Source organism: Panicum hallii, chromosome 2 (assembly GCF_002211085.1).
Source record: "Panicum hallii strain FIL2 chromosome 2, PHallii_v3.1, whole genome shotgun sequence".
Taxonomy (NCBI): domain Eukaryota; kingdom Viridiplantae; phylum Streptophyta; class Magnoliopsida; order Poales; family Poaceae; genus Panicum; species Panicum hallii.
This window is the reverse complement of record NC_038043.1, coordinates 2228188-2250810: the sequence shown is the minus strand read 5'-3', so window position 1 is coordinate 2250810 and position 22623 is coordinate 2228188. Positions and strand designations below refer to the sequence as shown.

The window sequence follows — 22623 nt, the reverse complement described above, 5'->3', positions numbered from 1 at the left end:
AGCCTGCTGCGCCCGGAAATGGAGTGGCGGCAGCCTTGGGTGAGCCTGATGAAGCCCGGCCGCCGGCCGGCCATTCACTTCCGCGGTTAATAGCCAGGGGCAGGAGGCACTGTGCAACGACACTGTTGCGGCGCCGCGTGGTCCTCTTGTACATGTCCTGCGGTGTAGCGTCACTGTTAGAATCCGGAGCTCGATCGTATAGTCAGCAGTGGTGATGGTAAAATCTCAAGGTGTTTCTCTTGTTGTTAGCAGCAGAAAAAAAAACTTAGCTTATCCTTAGATGCACGGCTCTCCTACACGTACGTGTTCTCGAGAAAAAAATCTGCTTGACAAAAGTAAAACCCTAAAAGGCATGCACCATCTCCGTGGAACTAACCAAGTTAAGGCAATCCTTTGGAAGGGCAGACCAGTCGGCGGGGTCGTCGTCAATCACCGGGCCAATGAATAATGCCAGCCCGGGCCCCGGGCACAAAAAGAACCGTGCAAAGACTACTGCAACGCAATTTCACCTGTACAGTAGAGCATCCTGCATCGACCCGCCATGGATGGTCGCCGTCGTCACCTCCCATCAATGTCGCGGGGAGCACTGTAGATGCCATTCCCCCGATGGAGAGCGTGCTCCTGCTCGATCGGAGGTGGGGGACGGCAGGCCAGGCCCCGGCGCCCTCGCGGCAGGGCATCGATCCGATCCAATCATCCACCTGAAGACCTGACTGACCCATCAACCAGCCATTCATGTGGTCACCAGCCTTACACATCCATCCCATCGGCTGCCTTTAACCCTTTCTGCAGGCACATCCAGGCTCAGCTCCTGCCAGGATCCAAAATGCATGGCTGATGCAGCAGCACGCCTAGCGAAAGGGGGCGTGTCCTATTCCATTCCTGCCTTCCATGCCACCACCCTTTCCTTTTTTCACTTCTGCCACGGGTAAAAACAACAGGATGGCATATTATTAACATCATGGGAAAGTTTTTGAAAAAAACAACACTTAATGTGTCCGAATACGAAAACCTTGTTTTTTTTGTTTTTTGGAAGAAGAGGTGGTGGGGTCATGGGGATGCTTGCATCTCCCCCTCCGGTTAGGGTTTGAGATTCGGTGCTTCTGAGTTTTGAGGAGACTCCTTCAAATCCATGGGGGTAAACGGAAGAAAACCATTAGCAAGATGGTCCAGGGAGATGGTAGATACGGGAACGGGAATATAAGGTGGCGTGGGCCCCACAGGTGAGTGGCGAAGGAAGGCCTATGTGGGCAAGGTTAGAGTGGGGGGCATCAGAGCCAGTGGGTTAGTCAACTGAATGGCGGCAGGACTCCATCAGAGACAAGAAGGGTAATAAGATTAGGATAAGGTACGTATATCATGTCGCCACCAGATAAGATCTCAGGTTTTGGGATCAGTATTAAATCAGCAGGTACTTGATAGATACCCGTCAAGAAATGATGAATCAAACACTAAGACCTCCTTCAAAAAAGCTGAGTTAGCTAGCTCATAACTATGCCATGTCAGTTTTTTTATCCATGTGGAAGAGAGGGGAAAAAGAGCAATCCAACTTTTTATCCATACGGAAGAGAGAGGAAGAAGAGCAATCTCTTGTTTAAGAGATAGTCTCGTGCATACATCCCTAAATCAATGAGGTTGATATGTGGGCCTACCTAAATGTATAAGGTAGTGTCTGACTCTAACCATTAGAAAATATATCTCTTACACTGTCTCTTAGATGTATGAGCTAGCAAAGATGTATGAGCTAGCAACCGGCTCTAACCTTTGGAGGAGGTCTAAGGATCAGACTCAGCTGCAGGAAAGAAAAAAGTTGGATTGAAGGAGGGTGTTGGCTTGCCCATGAAGAGTTGAGAACTTTAGACCTGCTGCCGCTCATTGCAGCTGGCCATGGACTTGTCCTCCGGACCAGTAGCGCCCCCACAGGCGCGGGCGCCGAAAAAGCTCCGATGCTCATCCCACCTGGTCCGGCCCTACGACGACGCGTCGTCGCAAGGAATGGTTCCCAGATAGGGCAGAATATTTGTCAAACCACACTTGCAGCTACCAGCAGTGATCACAGCAGCCATCTCGTGTAACCTGCCACTGAGGAGAGGAGCTCCGGGGACGGGTCAGTGTCCATGGCGATCCTGGAGATATGGCTGGTCCGGAAAAGTCTCCCAGCTGGGCGGGGGCTTTCCGCGCCTTCAATGATCACCGCGTCGCCGTCAGGGCTGACTAGAGAGACGGTGAATTGCCGGCTCATGGATGGAGCAACAGCACAGGGAGAAGCTGCGGCGTCGCAGTCGCACGCAGCAATCTGGACAAGAACAGATCATGGGGAAATCTGGACAAGAACAGATCACACTTCACACGGGAGTTAATTACAGAGCTGTTACATCGCCACCTCGAATCCCCGGCGAGAATTCGGCGGGCAGCGACAAAAGAATTGTGTTCATTGACCCTTCCTTCACTGATGGCGATTACAATGCTGGGGGTGGGAGGTGGACCGGGCCATGTATGATGTACCCAAAAGAATATAAGAATATTGTGAGCTGAAAAAGAATATTGCATCAGCTCAGGTTCTTTCGGTCTCTCCTGTTGGCAGCTGAATCTGTACATGCTGTTGTATAGGTAAGTTAGCGTGACTTGAGAGATCCAAGTGCCGACATGTTGAAATCAGACATGGTGAAGCGGTAGGTATGTAGGGAAATCTGGAGTTGCCAACCGAAAAACACCTGCACAAAAGATGCTCTTGTATCCTCACTGTCGTCTGTAGAACAGCACGTAAGCCGCTGGCGTCTTTATGCTGTTTTCACTTATAGGAGTTACGCAGTCATCATCAAACTTATACCATCCTTTACCTTCCTCGTGCTGCAGAAAGATCAAATGTGTCAGTAACCAACCGTGATCCTCAATCAAGAGATTAAAATGATACAGAAAGGATGGGACATGGACAACACAGCATGAAAAGAGTTGAGAAACTCACATAGATGCTGGCGGTGTAATGGCCCCCTCCCATGTTTCCGTAGTGGTTGCTAATGGCATACAAGCAATAATGGCTGCTTGGCTGCTCGCTCTTGTCAGCAATGTATGATGACAGATCCAAATCAGTGGTGGGGAAGTCAACGAATGTCTCGAGCTTGTTTCTTGTGAACTGAGTGTACGAGAACCTTTTGAGGTGGATCACCAGGACTTCAGGCAGCCTCCAGAGATCCAATTTCTTCATCGCTTGTTGATGCTTCCTGCAGCAAGGGCAGTACCTGATTAACAAGCAGAGAAAAAAAAAGGGTCACAATTATGAAGCCAACAGTACACTTTCTTTTTTAGGAGATATTTTCCTTTTTTTGAATTTATAGGTCAAGAATGATTTCTTTCTAAGAAAAGAATATTGTGAAAGGCATTCCGCAAACAGTGAAGCCAAAAGCAACACAGTTGTCACTCAAGGGACACTTACCACATGTCCTCTGGGCCCAATGGTTCCTCTTTCAGAAAGGCTTCCAGACAGCCATGTAGTGCAACAGAATCTTCAGTTCCTTTCGGGGTAAGCTCAAGCTTGTTAATCTCAGGTAGACTGTTCAGCATTGAGGCAGCATACTGTATTGACGCATTTTGTTGCCAGTGGACATTCACATGCAACCGGCTTGGTATTGTCTCCAGTAAATCAAGCTCATTGATTTCTATTTTCTGCTGCTGGACATCACCCCTTTCATTTCTTAAATAAAATTCAAAATCTTCCACTCTCCTTTCCTTGTTAGGATCAGCTGCACCCCCATCATATAACTCATCGGGTGCATTTGTTATTTCACATTCATTAGTACTGCATTTACTGCTTCCAGGGTCATCTTCCAATTGAATGTCCTGAAAATTACTGCCTGAATCAGAAGGCGTTCCATCCATCAGGTCAGCAGAGTCAACATTAGACCCTGCAGAACCATTAAGTGAACTAGCCCTCTTGGAAAGTTGGAACGGATTCAGCAATTTCAGGTAGATATTATGAAGGGATAATCCATTGACTCTCTCTGGAAGCACTGCCAAAAGTGGGGCCTCAAATTCCTTCTTTTGTGGAGTTAAATTATCACCAGTAGAATGCCTGAATGCAATGGCAAGTAAAAACTATGTTACGAAAGCGCATAACGGTCACAAAATGCACATTATTAACTTCATAACTAAAATATTTAAACAAAACCCACTAATATAAATGTAAATGGCTGTGCTTACTCATCAAAATGCTGGTGTGTAAAAATCACAAGTGGGGATTTCTCATATTTTTTAGGTAGCCGGTATGCTGCCAGTTTATCCCCATCCCTCAGCAGTGAAACTGAATCAGAAGGTTCCTCCAGGTATCGAAGGATACAGTTATTATAGACCTGCACAGTCAGTTCCAGTAAGTGAAAGAGTTAAGGAACTTGTATTGCTTAAACTAGCTTAGAAAATTTGCAACAGTTCAAATGAGGCAATGGGGAAGGGAAATCGTACCTCCGCAACAAGCAGGATCTCGTCATCTCCAAGTAAGCAAGCGATGCTTAAAGCCTGAACAAGATCACTAAGAGTCCCAAACTTTGGCACATTGACATCATATGAGCAAGGTTCTCTGCTACCATCAGTGCTGAAAACTGTTACCGTCATTGCCCTCTTTGCCGTGGAAGGTACGGGCAAAGACAAGTACATAAATGGGTCAAAAGTGACAGATCTTTTACTGCAAGTAGGACAAGTTAATGTAGATTTGTATTGCCCCTGCAAAAGGTAATCAGAAGAGTTTAATAACATAAAAATACAGGATGCATATTGAATTAATACTGCATAAAATATATAAATTACCACATGATAACAAATATAGCATAGTGCATCCTTGTAATGGCAATTAATTATACAGAAGAAAATGAACAGTCAATGATGCTTCTATGCTTTTGAAATAAAAAATTTAAAAGCAACTGCAGGGATGCACCTACTCTTAATTGGCAAAAACTAGAAATCGAAGAAATGTTTTAATCTCAACTCTTAATTGGTGTTTAGATCTGAAAAGGAATGTATTTGCAATGTCATAGGATCACTTCCATCAGTATTTAATGAATGGACTTCTTTTTATTTTGTGAAATCAATTGACAGATACAATGTTAAAAGCACAAAAGAGCTACAAATATGCCGTTGTTTCAGGAAGGGTGGAGTTTCTTTTCAAGAATAGGGGTTCAAACTTACATGGCAGGTGTCAACTATCACAGAATCATTTCGAGCTAAATGGTTGCTCCAGTACTCATCTGCTACTTCTTCGTCAGGACGGCCACTTGCATCCTTTGCTTCTTCATACGGTTTACACTTAACCTGATTAAGATCTTCATGGAGACCATCCAATAAAAAAGCAAGAAGCTCCTGTGAATCATGCTGATTAAAGCCACTGAACTGAGGAGCAAAACAGGCAATCTTTTCCTTGAAATTATGTGGTGCAACTGGCTTTCTGTCAGTGGTCCATAAGCTCCTCAACAATTCTCCAAACGCCAAAGCAAGTTCACCCTAGTTAATGGAAGAGTCAGTAAAACAATTATCGGCACGATTTGAGGAAAAAAGGTTATGTGTTAAGGAAAAAGAATCTACATACATTCAATCCCAATGGATTAGTACGATTTATATTTCTGGTATAATCACCAAGGAAATAATCAACAAGCATTGGCGTGTGAGCCAAACATTGGATCGAGCTGTTCATAAAGCAAGTATTTCCAAGATTCTCCAATCCTATTAACCCCATAGAACCAGCTCTTCCAAAGCTTCTGTTGTACGAATGAGCATCCAAATCTAATGAATTTTCTTTGTTGGTACCTCCGATTTTGGATGTTAAGGAATCAGACATTGCATAGACTTGTACTTCTAGAAGATTCTGCAAGTGCAAATGAAGAAGGATAAGAAAGTACGTTTGGGGAGAAAAAGTTAGGCCATACTATAAGATGATAGAAATCAGAAAGTAATATCATCTCTAAACAAAGTAAATATTGAATTAAATTCTAGTGCAGTGGAAACACGTTGGTACAGGAACCACAGGTTGCAAATGGTCCTACCTCTTGATCTGCAGGGCAACAGTCATGATGTAGCTTATTCCATTCATTCATTAATATTAGATTTGTCTGCCCTGAAAAATCCCAAACATGAACCTGGATAAAGAAACATTAAGTAAACAGCAGTAGTGGGATGCGTATTTCCAAAATTGGAACTGCAGCAAGCAGCAACTTACTGGTTGAGAATCAACATTGAAAATTTTGTTTGCTCGTTTGTAGTTCTCAACTGGATTGTCCTGAAGGAAAATTAAATATGTATGTATTATCCAAAGAAGGAATTAATTGAGCCACAAATTGCCTGACAAAGATAGTACCTTTTTGCTAATCTTCAGTGTCAAAATACTTGTTTCTCGGACAGATATCCTAAGCACCAAAGGATAAGCACCAGCACTGTCTCCAGCAAATGAATGCTTATTTTGCAAACCAAAACCTGAGTTCTGCCTAGAGAAAAGAGACATGAAGCTATGGTCAATGGATGAACAAAGATGAACTAGAAGCAGAGTCAATTGGGTAACACAACCGTGAGCCTATGATGTAAAGGGTAATAGGTACAAGCATTGGTCATTTACATCTTATCCTCATTAGATGGCCCATAAATCTTACGTCCGTCAAATATCTTGAGAGCATTATGATATAAGCTATGGAGTAAAAAAGCTGAATTCTAAGAAGTAGAGTATGTCGCTGGAAAGGAAACAGTATTCAAGTCTCAAACATGGTGAAGAGGAAAATATTTAACACCTACCTATTTTGTTCTCAATTGGTTCAAAGTAAAGTGTCTTTGATAATGCAGAATGTTATAAGAAATAATAGCAACTCAATCTGGTTACATATGTTAAGAATCTTTTCCTACCTTCAACATTAAGGGTATCACTAATTTGATGTGGGACAAATAATTTCTATCATAGCATTAAATCCGTTGACTGTTTGATGCAAACTCCTCACTTCTCAAGGAAGCGAGAAGAGAGATATGTCAAGGGCGAAAAGCCATTAAAAGATAATGACTAGGTTGCTGTGCAAAACACAGGATACTTGAGGGTGCTTCCAACCTCATATAATGAAATAATATAAATAGTAACACAGAAAATCTGTGTGTATGCCTTTCATATAAACCATGTCATGTCACGTGTCAAACATAAAGGTTTTTGAAAACTTAAAAAAAATCCTAGCTGCAAGGATGAACTCTTGGTTTTTTTTTTTTTGATAAAGACTCTTGGGTTGTGCTGGGCTTGAGCAGTAGAAGAGAAGGAATGATCCTCTTTTAGCTTGGCATCAATGCAGCCCGTTCGTCGTGCATGGAACTCGGACAAAACTAGCAACAGCAGGGCATGTGTCCAAATACGCACAACATGCCAAGTAAGCAACTAATAAAGGAGTTTCTCCGACACATGCACGCTCTCTCCTTGGCAAGTTGGCATCATTTTGCCTCCTCTGGAGGGTAACGCTTTCCCGTGAGCAATGCTGCATGCATGACTTATATTTGCTCGGGGTTGTAAACCTAGGTTGGACTTGTGGAAGTGTGTCCGAGCTTCAGACATTGCTAGAGACACCTGTCCACACTTAAAGCTTAAGGTCTGGTCAGCGGTCACGATCAAATGGTGTGGGCATGAGATTCACCTGCCACTATGATCACTACAACAACACTAGGAGCTGAATTGTACTAGATCAATCACCGCCTCGCTGATCCAAATGCATCGGCAGCCTACACGCTGCACCAGCACGCAGGTAGTACGAAATGCGCACCCATCCGATCGACATCGGAAAAAAAAATGTAGACCCGTAAACACCGTAGGCAGCCAAGCGAGGCAGCAAGCATAGAGGGGGACGGGTGGGCGGCGACTCACCTGGCGAGCGCCCTGGAGAGCTCGTCGGCCGGGACGAGCGCGTAGCTGCGTCCCCCCGCGGCCCCGCCTGCGCCGCCGCCCGCGCGGCCGTCCCCGCGCTCGAGGCGCAGGACGAGATCCGGGTGCAGGAAGCTGTGGAGCAACCGGAGGCCGTAGTAGGAGGGCGAGGCCGCGGCGGTGGCCGCGTACCGCACCCCGCCCGCCGCCTCCTCCTCCCGCACTCGCGCCCACCACCTGCACGCGCATTGCCGAATCAGCCACGGAGCCCAGCCCACCGGAGCCCGGGGGCGAGCGAGGGTCGGGGAGGGGAGCGGAGCGGAGCGGACCGCACCTGAAGGGGACGAGGCAGACGGCGACGGGGGAGGAGGAGGCCGCGGCGAGCGCGTCGCGGCCGGAGGTGGAGGCGGAGGCCGGATGCGAGGCGGTGGCGGCGGTGGCCATGGGCCCCGCCGGGGGGGAGGGCGAGCGCGAGATGGGATCTGAGGCGGCGAGGGGGGGGGGGGGGGGGGGGGGGGGGGGAGGCGTGCGCGAGTGAGCTGTCGCCGGGTCCTGAGGTCCTCCCGCGATGCGAGCCGGCTTGTCGCTTTTGTTTTCTGGTGCGGTGCGGGCGGGGGATTTGTAAACAGAGACGCCGCCGCGGTGGCGCGCCTCCCTCTATCTGCAAGGGAGGGAGGGAGGGAGGGAGACGCTCGCCCAACGGCTGCTTCCTCGCAGCTTCCTTCCCTTCCGTCCCGTTCCGTTGCCTGCTTGGCTTGCCCTCTCCTTGCCTGGCCGGCTGATTGGCACGTTGACTGCCTGCTGACCGGGCTGGTGTTCCGGACGCAGAAATTCCAGAGCATTTCCGACGAGCGAGGAACTAACCGTGGGGAGTTTGGATTTCAAAAGGAATTACTCCGGGCTTCTAAAACCAGGTCAACTGGAAATTAACCACTTTGGCATTTAAATAACTCTAGCCAGAATACTTGCCATACATACTTAGAAGGGAGGTCGCTAAACCGATAAATCGGGCTAGAGAAGGCAGATGTGCAAGCTGTGGGCAAGGTGGTAAACCACCGGTGGGCGAGACTAGTGCAAGGGAGGACCGTCGAAGAAACGGGTAAAGTCACTTTAGTGTGATGAATTCTTTACTCCTCCTTCACTTTCTCTTCTTCCTCCTCCTCCTCCTTTTCTTTCTCCTCCTTTTCAACCATGGCTGGAAATTGTAGGAGAGCTTGGGGCTCCATCAACTTCATGGAGGTAGTGAGGCTGGAGCCCCCTCAGCCCCCCTGGTGGATCTGCCACCGGCCGCATAGCATGTTGTGCCCCTCTCTAATTATGGATGTATCATGAGCTTTGATACTAGTTATACTTTCTTCCAAATCCGACTTTTAGACGCTAGGTGACATTCTCGTGTCCACTTACCACCCCAAGTAGATTCTAGGGAACTTTGATCATCTCTAGCCCGATAGAAAGGTTTGTGTCGCTCTAGTTGATGTGATTAAATGGTCTTTTAAATTGAATCTCCGGACAGCAAGAAGGGAGATAATTAAGTGATCATAATTCTACGTTTCATCTTATTTGACAATAGAAGTTTGACGATTCAATTGAAATTCATGGCTTGGCATTTAGAAGATGAAGTTTTTCGTTGTGCCGTTTCCCTTTGATTGAAGTTGCGATAATGAATTGCTTTTCTGCATTCTTAATTGTTGCAGTAGCTAATGCATTCTTATTACCTTCGTCCGCCTCACGAAGCGCAAGCCGGCCGCCGCACGGGGTCGGGAGATTCGCCGACAAGATCGTGGATTTGACGGCGAGGGCCGTGCTCCGCCACAGGGTCGCCAGGCAGATCGACGAGTTCAGTTCGCGGCGCGAGGAAGTGGCGGCTTCAGCCCCGGCGGCGGCCTGCGCGCATCTCCGGTCTACCGAAGCCGGCCGGCCGGCCACCTCCTTGCTCGGGCCCATGGATTGCTTTGCCCAGAGCTATTCGGGCGAGTTTCTCTAGTTCGCTTGATAGTAACGAAGCAGCGAGGCTTCCGGCGCCGTCGATCGGCGGACATTCGCCGCCGAGGCTGAGCACCGCGGCCGTGCCGTCCGGCATCCGGTGTGGCGCCACCGCAGCTCCCGCGCGCTGCCAGGCGACTGGCGAGGACGACGTAGTCCCTGCCTGGGCAAACCTCGCATAATCTGGACCGCGCGTGCTCGATCCAACGGGTGGCAGGGCCCCAGGGGGCGGACGGTATTTGAAATATCGTCCACCCCGGGTCGGCATTTGGTTTACCGTCCGCCCCTGGCCGTCGCCGCGACGCCGCCTCCGCTACGTGCCGTGCCTCGCCGGAGCGCCGCCCGCGCGCTGGGGACCGGCGAGCCGCGCGCCGTCTTCCACGTGGAGGAGGAGGCCGCCGGCGCCAGGTACGCCGTGGCGCCGAACGGGGTCGCGCGCAACGGCGGCGGCGGCGGCAAGCAGACGGGAGGTGCGGCCGCCGTGGTGCCGTCCCACCCGATGGCGTACCCGCACATGGTCCACTACTGCCACCGGCCGGCCGGCGTGGAGGCGCTCCGCGTCGAGCTGACGGCGACCGGCGCGGGCGCGACCGCGATCGCGATGTGCCACGCCGACACGACGGGCTGGGACGATGGCTTCTTCCGGATGCTGAACGCGACGCGCGGGTAGGAGATCTGCCACTCCATGCCGCTCAACTACGTGCTCTGGCTGCCAGCTGCAGCCAATCTCTAGAGCACGTAGCAGGACGAAGTAATGCTTAATAAAAGAGAGGATTAACTGAGCTGAGTAGCAGCTTGCTCATGAAGTTTATACCTGTCTGGCTGTCTTTCATCAGATGATCATCAAAAGGGCAATCTCAAGTAAAACGTTCGTAAAAAAACATTATCCAACAATCATCTGCGCATATATTTGCATGCATGACACACAGATGCTTCAGTTGTGCATATTCGCCGGCTATTCATCATTTTCTTCTATGGAGGTCATGACATCCCTGAATTTTCATCAAAAAATGACATCCCTGAATCAAGGACCGTATCCATATCTGCTCATTGTACATCTTTTTGCAGTGCTGGGAAGGAACTTATCTTAAGCATTTTGACCTTTTTGCAGGCATTGGGCTTTCAAGTTTCAAGGATACAACTTGCAAGGACCTGAAGAACCAAAAGGTACTTGAGCATCCGAGAGGACACGCCCATCACTGAAATCCCGGATAGAAACTTGCAGACTTGGAGCAGGAGGCAGCCAGGTGCCGGCGAAGGTGGCGTTGTGGTTCGAGCCGGCCGGCGACCGCGCGCATCTCCGGTTTGCCGAAGCCGGCCTGCCGGCTGGCCATCTCCTTGCCCGGGCCGGCGGGGCCACGGACGCTTTGCCCAGAGCTAGCTAATCGGGCGAGCTTCTCTTGAAGAGTGAAGTGGCAAGGCCTCCGGCGTCGCCGATCGGCGGACATTCGGCACCGAGGCCTCCAGCGTCGCGCCGCGCGCTACCAGACGACTGACGAGGAGACCGAGTCCCTGCCTGGGAAAATCTCGCATGATCTGGACCGCACGTGCTAGATCCAACGGTTGGGAGAGACCCAGGGGGCGGACGGTATATGAAATCCACCCCCGGTCGGCATTTGGTTCACCGTCCGCCCCGGGTCGTCGCCGCGACGCCGCCTCCGGTGCGCGCCGTGGCTCGTCGGAGCGCCGTCGCGCCGGCCTGCCAGCCTGGGAAGACTTCCCGTTTCCTGTCTCGCTTCCGGGGGCGTGGTCACTGGTCACCAGCTTCGTGCTCGCCGGGCGCGACACGACACACGACGTCGTCGACGACGCCGACCTGGTTCTTCTGGGAGGGTCTCCGCTCTCCAACGGCTCCTACGTGGAGGTTTAGCTCGTGCGCGAGAGCCGGGGTGTGCGCCGCCACCAGCCACGTGAACACAGACGCGTCGGCGTCGTCCCCGTTCTGCTTCGACGTGCTGCGTGCACTGGACACGCCGATGCGCGGTATGCGCCACCTCCAAGACGCCACCACAGAGTCCATCCGGCTGTTCCCAGCGTTGGCCGTCGACATGCGCAGCTCACCTGCGTCCGCCGTGACGCCACGTGGCCCAGGTGCGCTCACCCCTGGAACAGTACGTTCGCCTTCGCCTTCGCCTACTTTGCAAGGTACACACCCTGGCACCGATGCCATCGTCTCCGCTCGTTCGCTAGGCATGGCATGTCGCCGGCGGCTGCGCACCACAGGTGTTCGCTGCTCTGCCTACGAGGGACCAATGCTCAGGAATCTGCAGGGGCATACCTGCCGGCCCCTACTCTGATCAGTTCCATAATACAGATAGAACATGGTTGTGACTTGTGAGCCGTTATGGTGTGCTGACCTTCACTGCACTCAAATTTGTCGCTTCGCAGTCGCGGATCAAAGATCGGATAGAAACCAGGAATCTGTGGACACAAAGGTACTGTTGAGCTGAATTTGTGGTAACTGGTCAACATTTGTGTTAATTTGTGGGTGGTGGTTAGGTGTTGGCGAGTTAATTTTGTGCAGAAATTGTTGACGAAAAGGTACTTTTGTGCTGAATTTACGGTAAAAGGCTAAATTTGGTTTCTGTGTTGAAGAAAAACTGAAAATAGTTCTCGCTGAATTGGTTTGTGTTATTTGGTTGCTAAAATGCTATATGTATGTTTTCTGTAGGCATTGGATTCCTGTCATCTTGGGGATGAAGTTAGAAAGACTGAGCTTAAGCTTGATTCGAAAGGTTCGATATCTCATATCTACCAGAAGGTCCCAGGACTATGATGTCAAAACTGTAACTTGTATTTTAGTTTTGAGATGCAGTGACAGAAAGCGGTAAAAACTGGAGCGCAGGTCAGCGCCAACTCGTGTGCTTCGGAAGGGTGATTCTGAAAAGGAGAAAGATATTGGTTCTGGATGAGGCAACTTCTGTGGATCCAATAACAGACAGTTTGATTCAGAAGATCTTGAAACATAAATTTGCTGAATGCACGATGAATACAATAGCACATCGTATCACATCGGTTCTTGTTAGCGACAATGTCTTGCTCCTGGACAACGGTTAGTAAGCCCCTCACTTATGAGCCAAAAAAGAAAATTTCTACATTTGTTTCTCCTCCCACTTTAACACTGTTCATGATGTAAAACAGGTGAAATCGCAGAGCATGACGCACCAGCAAAACTACTAGAGGGCAGTTCATCCCCATTTTCCAAGCTCGTAGCTGAGTATACCATGATGAGGAGCCCAAACGAAAAAGTGCAAGTCGCAACATTCTATTGTTTAGCTGAAAAATATGGTGCGCAATGCACACGTGGAGGGTTCTGTGTTCCTGGCCTGATGTAACCGCAGCAAGTCTTGACATCCTCAGAAAGATCCATCATCGGCCTCAATGTAAGGCTGAACATCACATTTTATTTAGTTTCTAGCGAAAATAGGAGCGTCTGACGCTGCAACGCATAGCCAATCTGAACTCTGAATCTGTCAAGTTCTCGATGCATCGCCAGCGTCGCCCACCGGGACCCTGCGTTGCAGGCTTGGAGCAGGAGACAGCCGGGTGCCGGCGAAGGCGGCGACGTGGTTCGCCGGCGACCGCGCACATCTCCGGTCTGCCGAAGCCAGCCGGCTGGCCGTCTCCTTGCCCGGGCCCGTGAACACTTTGCCCAGAGCCCATCGGACGAGCTTGTCTTGAACAATGAAGCGGCGAGGCCTCCGGCGTCGTCGATCGGCGGACGCTCGCCACCGAGGCTGAGCAATCGCCGCCGCGCCGTCCGGGTCCGGCCTCCGGTGTGGCGCCACCAAGCTCCCGCGCGCTGCCGGACGACAGGCGAGGACGATCGAGTCCCTGCCTGTGCAAACCTCGCATGATCTGGACCGCACGTGCTCGATCCAACGGACGGTAGGGACCCAGGGGGTGGACGGTATTTCACCCCCGGTCGGCATTTGGTTTACCGTCCGCCCGTGGTCGGCGCAGCGGCGCTGCCTCCGCTAGTCCGCTGCGTGCCGTGGCTCGCCGGAGGGTCTCCGCTCTCCACCGGCCCCGACGTGGAGGATTAGCTCGTGCGCGAGAGCCGCGGGGTGTGCGTCGCCACCACCCACGGGAATACAGGCGCGTCGTCCCCGTTCAGCTTCGACGAGCTGCGTGCACTGGATACGCCGATGCGCGGCATGCATGAGCTACCTCCACGACGCCACCACAGAGTCCATCCGCCTGTTCCCGGCGTTGGCCGTCGACACGCGCGCGCAGCTCACCTGCGTGCGCCGTGACGCCACGTGCCCCAGATGCGCCCACGCCGGTGACACGTAGGTTCGCCTTGGTCTTCGCCACGCTCTCGCCTCCATGGCGACAGCGCGTCCGCAAGGCACAACCCCGATGCCACCGTCTCCGCTCGTTAGGCATGGCATGTCGCCAGCGGCTGCGCACCAGGTGTTCGCTGCTTTGCCTAGAGGGACCAATGCTCAGGAATCTGCACGGGCATACCTGCCGGCCCCTACTTGGATCATTATAGTAGAGCATGGTAGTGACTTGTGAGCCGTTACGGTGTACTGACCTTCACTGCGCTCAAATTCAGGAAACCACCAATCCACCATAACACTGAGAGAGATGAAGTTTAGCCTTCTCTTTACAGATTGAGCAAGCTGCTGTCCCAGAATGACAGTGATAGTAGTGAACCTTTTTTGGATTACTTGAGTTTAGCCACCCTCTACGGCAGCTCTGAGCAGCTGCTATCTAGCCCGGATCCCGGAGTGGTTCTGATCGCTTGGAAGTCTGGCATGTGTCTGCATTGGCGTAGAGGTGCTAAGGGCAGCTCCAGCGTGCGGAAAAAACGAACCGTGACTGCTCCAGTCGAATCGTCAATACTGTAGCGGTCGAATGGTTGTTACCGGAGCTAACAGCGAAGCTTGCAGACGTGCCGGCTCGTGAGCTGCTGGCGTGAATTAAATATTCAGCTGGCCGTTACTCCCATCACCCGCTTCAAATAAAATAATGACAGTGCATATGGCCGTTGGCCACGGAGCCGTTGCCACTGTCAGCTTACTTGCCTCCATCTATATACATACATGAAGTTCACACATGCAAATATTCAAACTTACACATAGCTACAATGGAGCACTCTTCCTCATCTAGTTTCACAAACCTGGTAAATTCCTCAATCCCAAGCTCAAATCCTCAAAACACAAACACACAACAATATAGTTTCCAACCCCATCTACCTATATTTTTTCCACCACATCAATATGATCCCAGATCCTTTCCACCTCACTACTACCCACAGGATTTCAATCCTTTTGGAACCCAACCAGGTTACCAGAAGTTCCCTCCTTCAAACTATCACCATAGCATTCCTTTCCATGGCAATTTCCATGGGTGATATGGCTGGCAATCCATCATCACCAGCAGGTTCAGCAGCTACTTTTGCAGTTGGTGGTTCAAGAGGTGAGGCTTCAGCTTCTTCAGTGACTTCTCCATTAGCTCCCGCAGAAAAATACAAACAAAGATCCAATTAGAGTTGAAGAATGGGGTGATGCTGGTTCAGATGAGGAAAAGATAGGTGGGCGTATGTTTTGGACCGAAGAAGACAATCTGCAGCTGATAAGTGCTTGGTTAAACAACTCAAATAATCCAATTGATGGCAATTCAAAGAATGGGTCACATTACTGGAAGCAAGTTGCAGATGAATACAACATGTATGCTCCTAAAGGAAAGAAGAGGACAGCTACACAGTGCAAAAATCATTGGAATGTAACCAGTGCAGTTGTTTCAAAATTTTAGGGATGTTGGACAGAAATATCAAACACATATCAAAGTGGGCGGTCAGATCAACAACTTATGGAGATGGTTCATGAAGAATAAAAAAGGTGAAGCAAACAGAAAAGCCTTTCCCATTTGAGTATTGGTGGAGAGAGGTGAAGGATGAGCCTAAATGGCTTAATCGAGATGTGGCTGCTGTCATTAGGAATAAGAGAAATAAGATGTCAGCATCAGAAGCTTACACTTCTTCAAACCAAGAAACTGAGAGGCATGTGACACTGACCGTCGTCGACCACAAGGGCAGAAGGAAGAAATAAGATGTCAGCATCAGAAGCTTACACTTCTTCAACAACTTATGGGAAGGATCGCTTATCAGATGACAATGTGGGATAATTTAATAACCTGCAGGCAAGAAAATCAGAGGTAATAGAAAACATGGCTGCTGCTGCTGCAAGGGGACATGATCAAGCCCTAGCAACTATGGCTGCTGCAGATAAAGAGAAGGTGAAGATGGAAAAAATGAAGCAGTTCAAAGAACTTATGATGATTGACACCTCATCATACAGAAAGGCAAAGAAAGCACACCATGTCAAGATGTTGAACTTCTTATCTGATGAAATTAATGGTAGAGATGTTTAGGTTGAATGGTAGAGCTATCATGCATGTGGTTGTTGTAATGCTATTATCTAATTATTGTAATGTACACTAAGATAGTGGGTGTATGCTATCATGTGGTTGTTGTAATGCTATTATCTAATTGATCTTACCTTCAATGGATGTTGGCTCTGTACTGCTTTGTCCCTTTTGCATTTGGGTGTTGGCTCCAAGATATTGATCTGAAACAAATATAATATCACATCAGAACACACATTTATTAAAATTAATAATGTCGTTGTAAAAACTAGCTGTTGCAAAAACTAGCCGTTGCAAAAACTAGCTGTTGGAAAAACTAGCCGTTGTAAGGCTGATCTATAAAAGAGAAGGTGGAGGTCCCTTCATCTCAGTCTACTCACTCTACTCCAGCCACAGCCACCTCCACTAGATCAGAAATGTCCACACAACCTAGCTCTCAACATGACAGCATCTAAGATGTCAGGACTGTCATCCCATTTAACTTGGTTTGGGACTACATCAATGATCCGTTTGCGGCTCAGATTGAAGAGCAGATTCGATCCCAAATTGAGGAACAACAAAGAGGTCCATCAAGGCAACTTAGAAGGTACGTACGAAGAGAGCGTCAAAATGCTGAGAATCGATTGAAGGCTGCTATTTTTCAGAAAATCCAATGTATGATGATACCTAGTTTCGTCGCAGGTATAGAATGAGAAAGCATCTATTTCTACACATTGTGCAAACTCTTAGTGATTGGTCTCCAGTTTTCCAGCAAAGAAGGGATGCTTCCGGTAAGCTTGGATTTTCACTTTTACTCAAATGCACTGCTGCTTTGCGAATGTTAGCATATGGAACATGTGCTGATATGTTTGATGAGAATTTACAAATAGCTGAAACAACAGTCATTGAGAGCTTAGAAAATTTCTGCAAAGGTACCATTGAGTGTTTTGGGCCAAAGTACCTAAGAAGACCTACTGCAGAAGACATTCAAAGGTTGCTTCATGTTGGGGAGGCTCGTGGATTTCCTGGTATGTTGGGAAGTATTGACTGCATGCATTGGGAGTGGAAAAATTGTCCAGTGGCATGGAAGGGACAATATACTCACGGGGATCATGGAGTACCCACTATCATGCTTGAAGCTGTTGCCTCACATGACTTATGGATATGACATGCATTTTTTGATGTGGCTGGGTCTAACAATGATATTAATGTTTTAAATCAGTCACCATTGTTCATGGCACAACGACAAGGAATAGCTCCAGAGGTTCACTTTACCATCAATGGTAATGAGTATGACATGGGTTACTACCTAGCTGATGGCTTATATCCTGAAATGGGCAGCATTTGCGAAAACATTCAAACTGCCTCAAGGTGAAAAGCACAAGTTATATGCTCAAAGGCAAGAATCGACAAGAAAAGATATTGAGTGCGCATTTGGAGTGTTGCAGTCTCGTTTTGCCATTATACGCACACCAGCACGTGTGTGGCAAACACGAACTCTTAATGAGATCATGTATGCTTGCATTATTATGCATAATATGGTTGTCGAGGATGAGAGGGACTCTTACGAGGGCCGCCATGACTACAACTATGAGCAAGGGAACTCTTTTGCCCCACTCAATGCATATGGCCAAGGGCTAATTCATGGATTTGACAGGGTATTGGAGATAGGTGTGGCTATTCGGAATAAAGATATGCATCATCGACTCAAGAATGATTTGGTTGAGCATATATGGCAAAAATTTGGAGGCAACCAACCTGAGCACTAATTAGTAGTTTTTTCCATGTACTGCATATTGTATTCCTTTGAAAGTATTTTCTTCTTTCCGTAATGCCAGTATACTGCTAGTTCAATAATAAGTATATGTACCAGATGCTATTTTTTTGTATGAAACCGTTTGTGAACTAGATTAAAATCACAATTATCACAGCAAAAACACATCAAGTCAGTAGATGCTTGAAAGAAGGAGCCACCTTGATGTACATGTCATGCCTGATGTGCCATCATCTTCCCTCGGCGCCGACGACATCTTCATCCGTGTGTGCCTGGTGCTTGAGCATGAGGACCATCACCTTCTCGAGCAGCCCGTCGGGCCGCACCTCCTCGGCCGCCGTCTCGTACACATACTCGATGCCATTCCGCAGCCCTGCAGTCCCATGTGTACGGCCTCCTCGAGCAGGACCTCCACGCACATCTCCTAGGCCACGGGGTAGCCGAACTTGCGAATCCGGCCATCCACGCCATCTGCGAACTCGCGGATCTGGCCATCCGCACCGTGTGCGCAGCCTGCACGAGCACTGAGCGCGAGCGGCACAAGCAACACGAGTGCCGGGAAGGACCCGATCTGCTCAGATCCGCGGCGTCCCGACCTGATCTGCTCTTCTCATTGGCCTAATTTGAGGATCTATCAGCTGATTTTGGGGAGGGGAGAGAGGAGAAAGGAAGGGGAACGAGAGAGACGGGCGGAGCGGAACTGCCGAGGCCCGAGGGAAGCGGATGATTCCGTCCCTTCGCGCGAGAGGGAGGCCGTCCGGTGATTTCGCGAATTTTTTTTCGCAAGTGGGCCCCACGTAAATGACGTCAACGTAGCAGGGACCGAACGCTGGTTGTATTCGTCTTGCGCTGTCAGAACCAGTCGAACCAGCACTGGAGCTGCCCTACAGATCTCAGAATGATGTTATTTCAGTTCCTCATGTCTCATATGATCCGAAATCGCTCGCATTCAGAAATGAACTGAAGCTAGCTCTAAAAGAAGCTTGACCCTGACGGCCCCAGTTAAGGAAGCAACCGGCTTCCCGATCGAGAAGCTTCCGAATCTTGGTCATGCCAGTGAGATTTTTTTCAAACTTAGCTTAAAATTCGCTCCCACAAAAAGTTGAATTTAAGATCTGACAAACGTTACTGGAGCCATCAGCTAGAGGCTAGCTCTATGTGCGTGTATTTTGAGGAGATGAGTTGAAATAACTAAACAAGTTGCACCAACTTAACTGAGCTATATTCACATAGAAACCATCATCATATACATATTATAAACAAACGTCCCACAACATTATCGAGCAGGGGCGAATCGTGATGGAGGCGAAACTAGGCATCGGCTCCTGCTTCCTCCACGCGCTGCAAATCTATATATGTACTTGTTCGACTCACGTTCATAAGCAGAAATCCACGGGAGCGATCTCGATTGGTCTCTGATCTGGCTCCATGTTCCGCCACTGTTATTGAGAAAGGTAAATATGACTTTTTTTTCTCTTCTTGGTTCTTCCAAGCTAGCAAGGTCCATTTGACTCATGTCCAGATGGGCTCACTCAAGATTCAAAGACTGGCTGCTGCTGGTCCTCTTCTTCGCCCACATGTGTTGCCGCGTATCACCATCAGTGGCATGAAGCGAACTGATTGCCCTGCGCCCCGTCCGCTTCCCTTCGGCCTGCTCAGCTGAGGTGGAACACCAAGACCTGTGCATGCTTGTCCGGTTGCTCCATTGTCCCCGGCCAAAAAAAAATGAAAAGCGACGGCGACAGTTTCGATGCAGAAGCAGCACCCCACATGGACGATGGCACGAGCTTGCTGTTCACTCAGCAATCAGCACGCGTGCTGTTGTCGCGATGTCTGAATCGAAAAGGATTGATGCGGTTCTGTGCACTTCTCGGAGTCCAGAGATTGATGTGGTTTTCTGTTCTTTCTGTGTGTATGTATGCAAGTCGAAGAACCTATACAGTTTTCCTTTTTCGAACCCCATATCCATTACGAACAACGGAAACACAGGAACCTATACAGTTGATTTGGAATGCGAGAAAGAAGGAATTTCTCCTGAATTTTGCAGGAATTCGAACTGTTTCATGTGAATCCCAGTTGATCTTTTTGCGTTCTCAGGCTGTCTCCAACGGGAGATTCTAAACCGTTCTCTACCCTATATAATATAGAGAAGATTCCGTTCTCTATATGCTCCAGCAGCGTTTTCTAAATGGTCCTCTAAAATAGAGAACACTACAGGTTTCCTCTATATATAGAGATTTTCTCTCCTCTTCTCTATTTTTTCTTTACGTTTTAAACACTGGATTAAATAAAAATAAAATATGTCCATAGCATTTGAGGTATGATAAATACGTACGTACAAAAATTTGAAACAAAATACGTTTCTAATATAGGGTTTAATGTATAGAGAACGAAATTTAAAAAACGTTGTTGGAGAGAAATGTGATACAGATGAGAGAATTTTTGTAGAGAAGTCTATAAATAATGGATATAGACAACGACGGTTGGAGATAGCGTCTGTGGCCCCAAATGGTTCCTGAATCCTGATAGCATGTTCCATCTGTCCATCATGTACATGTCCATCCCCACTCCTTGTCTGAATGTTGTGCGCCACGCACGGGGAGGGACCAAAGCGATTAGGAACCGGTTCAGTGTATCAGTTCATCGGAAAATCCTCTGACCTGACTCGCAATGATGCAAAGCTGCATGAACAGTAGCCCACCAGCCGCCTCCTTTTGATCCGAGAGACTATGCAAAGTGTAAAGTTGCCCGCTTGCTTGCCTTGCTGCTCCTCTAGGACCACACTCACCAGGAGAATCCAAAGTTTGTGTTTTTTCAGAAATACAAGTAGGGAACACAGGCATTCTCAGATGCCCCAACAATGATTAGCAAGAAGGAAAAAGAACAGGATCCCACAACCATTTGGAGTTCAAATTCAAATCCTCCATGTTTGTGCCTGCCTTGAAATTGGACACCCCCACCAATCCATAGTTCCATACCATTTCATTTCATTTCAAAAAACCTTGCTTTGATGTCAGTGCCGTGTCAACAGCACCAGCCCACCAAACTTCATGAGGAAACCGATTGATTGATGGATGCATGGATGTATTTTGCGAGGTTTTGATGTGGACATCTAAACTAGCATATATACATCACACGTTTGATCAAGGTTCAACAGGGTATGTACAAGACACGCCAACCACTCGATTACTCGAACACATCGACTCGTAGGAGCAGAGAACTAATGGAAGAAGAAAGTGGATTGAAATTACTGAGCAGCAAGGCCAGGAGGAAGAGGGTTGGATTAATTACTGAGTAGAAGTGGTGGAGATGAAGGTGATTAACTGGGCGCTAATGGACATCGATTGCTTGCTGCCTACAAGCAGAGAGGGCACATGACGAGGCCGTTCTCGTTGCATCCGCGGCACCGCGCGCCGCCGCGCCCGCCGTCGAACACCTTGCGGCTGCCGTCGCACTCGCCGCACACCACGAAACTCAGCCCCCCGCACGCCTCGCACTTGGCCCCGCCCCCGGAGGCGGGGATCTTCTCGTCGGGCGCCGGCACCGACGGTAGCAGCAGGGGGACGAGGCGGCCCTCCTCGTGGAGCGCGAGCACCTGGGCGGCGCCGCCGACGTCGCGGCCACGCACGAAGAGGCGCGGGGGCACGGCCTTCTCCCCCGTGACCGCCCACAGCTGGTCCCGGAGGCCCCGGTCCATGGACACGTCGCGCTCCTGGAACGCCACGGCCAGGTTCTCCAGCAGCGCGCGCACGCCGTTGCAGTCCTCGAACGTCCGCCGCACGCCGCGGAGCGTCGTGGTGTAGAGCACCACGCCGCGCTCCCCGCCCGGCGGGCACCGGGCGGGGAAGCCCAGCAGCGGGTCGGGGTCCGCGGGCGGCGCGGGGACGGCGCGGCCGTCCTCGTCCACGAGCTCCCACGCGTCGAGCGGCTCCGGGGAGGAGGACGGGCGGTGGCGGCCCTTGGTGGGCGTCTCCGCCTCGCACGCGTCGAAGAAGGACGCGTCGTCGGAGAAGGCGTCGGCGTGGACGGGCGCGGCGGCCGGCTTGGTCGGCGACGGCGGCGGGGAGTCCGCGCCCGCGGCCGGTAGGGACGACTTGAGCGCGCGCAGGATGCGCGCCTTCAGCGTCTTGATGATCATGGCGGCCGGCGGCGGCGAGGGGGCGAGGGGGAGAGCGCCCGGCGGAATGGGAGGCTGCTGGCACGAGATCGATTTGGTGCCGGGGGTTGAGACTCCGACTCGATTCGATTCGGGGCGGTTTCTTGCTCCGCTTCGCCTCTGGTTCTTGGATGCGTGTGGTTTTGGTGATGGTGGAAGGGAAAGTGGGGGGAGGAAGAAGAGGTGGGAGGGAGAGGGAGGCAGCGCGGCCTTTTTAACCGCTTTCCGCCATGCCGTTGAAAGGTCGTTTGCTCAGGGGGATACTCCGTACTCGCCATGGCAGAAAACGGAACGGAATGGGCACCAAATTTGGTTACAAAACGGTTTGCGAACAACAACTGCGTGGAAATTAACGATTTTTTTAACGAAAATGAACGAAAAAAAACTGTTTCAAAGAGAAACAGTGACATGGGCACATGGCAGATTCTAAGACGCGTCATCTTCGGGTTGAAGAAAGAGTACTCTTGAAGAAATCTAACAGATAATCCTAGCAAA

General features: G+C 49.7%; 2 protein-coding genes and 1 long non-coding RNA gene across 4 annotated transcripts; all 3 read right to left on the bottom strand.

Annotated features, from left to right (window-relative positions):
- Nucleotides 1-2314: 2314 nt before the first annotated feature.
- On the bottom strand, nucleotides 2315-8373 carry LOC112882837 (ubiquitin carboxyl-terminal hydrolase 8). 2 transcript variants are annotated; one of them, XM_025947995.1, is made up of 12 exons: nucleotides 8196-8373; nucleotides 7865-8098; nucleotides 6338-6464; nucleotides 6200-6259; nucleotides 6027-6119; nucleotides 5573-5848; nucleotides 5176-5487; nucleotides 4456-4713; nucleotides 4198-4346; nucleotides 3434-4069; nucleotides 2966-3221; nucleotides 2315-2850 (listed from the first exon to the last, which is right to left on the bottom strand). In XM_025947995.1, exons 1-12 carry the CDS (start codon nucleotides 8303-8305, stop codon nucleotides 2740-2742), a joined length of 2622 nt encoding a protein of 873 aa, XP_025803780.1. In that variant the 5' UTR covers nucleotides 8306-8373; the 3' UTR covers nucleotides 2315-2739. The 2 variants fall into 2 exon arrangements, with proteins under 2 accessions (XP_025803780.1, XP_025803779.1); XM_025947994.1 differs by having other exon boundaries at nucleotides 2966-3239; nucleotides 8196-8371.
- A 6441-nt stretch (nucleotides 8374-14814) lies between these two features.
- On the bottom strand, nucleotides 14815-18705 carry LOC112880726. The gene is made up of 2 exons (XR_003226422.1): nucleotides 18173-18705; nucleotides 14815-16422 (listed from the first exon to the last, which is right to left on the bottom strand). It is a non-coding gene; the product is annotated as an uncharacterized LOC112880726 (long non-coding RNA).
- Nucleotides 18706-21019: 2314 nt separating this feature from the next.
- Nucleotides 21020-22344, bottom strand: LOC112879699 (uncharacterized protein At5g39865-like). Its single transcript, XM_025944067.1, has one exon. It carries the CDS (start codon nucleotides 22108-22110, stop codon nucleotides 21328-21330), a length of 783 nt encoding a protein of 260 aa, XP_025799852.1. The 5' UTR covers nucleotides 22111-22344; the 3' UTR covers nucleotides 21020-21327.
- Between the last annotated feature and the right edge of the window lie 279 nt (nucleotides 22345-22623).

What these genes read in the sequence shown, in the direction of transcription:
- LOC112882837 (XM_025947994.1), bottom strand. Translation starts at nt 8,305, where the DNA reads ATGGCCACCGCCGCCACCGCCTCGCATCCGGCCTCCGCCTCCACCTCC. An exon ending in CTAATCCATTGGGATTGAAT is followed by an intron (nt 5,488 to 5,572) that starts GTATGTAGATTC and finishes TCCATTAACTAG; the next exon opens with GGTGAACTTGCTTTGGCGTT. An exon ending in TTGGGCCCAGAGGACATGTG is followed by an intron (nt 3,240 to 3,433) that starts GTAAGTGTCCCT and finishes CTTGTTAATCAG; the next exon opens with GTACTGCCCTTGCTGCAGGA.
- LOC112879699 (XM_025944067.1), bottom strand. Translation starts at nt 22,110, where the DNA reads ATGATCATCAAGACGCTGAAGGCGCGCATCCTGCGCGCGCTCAAGTCG.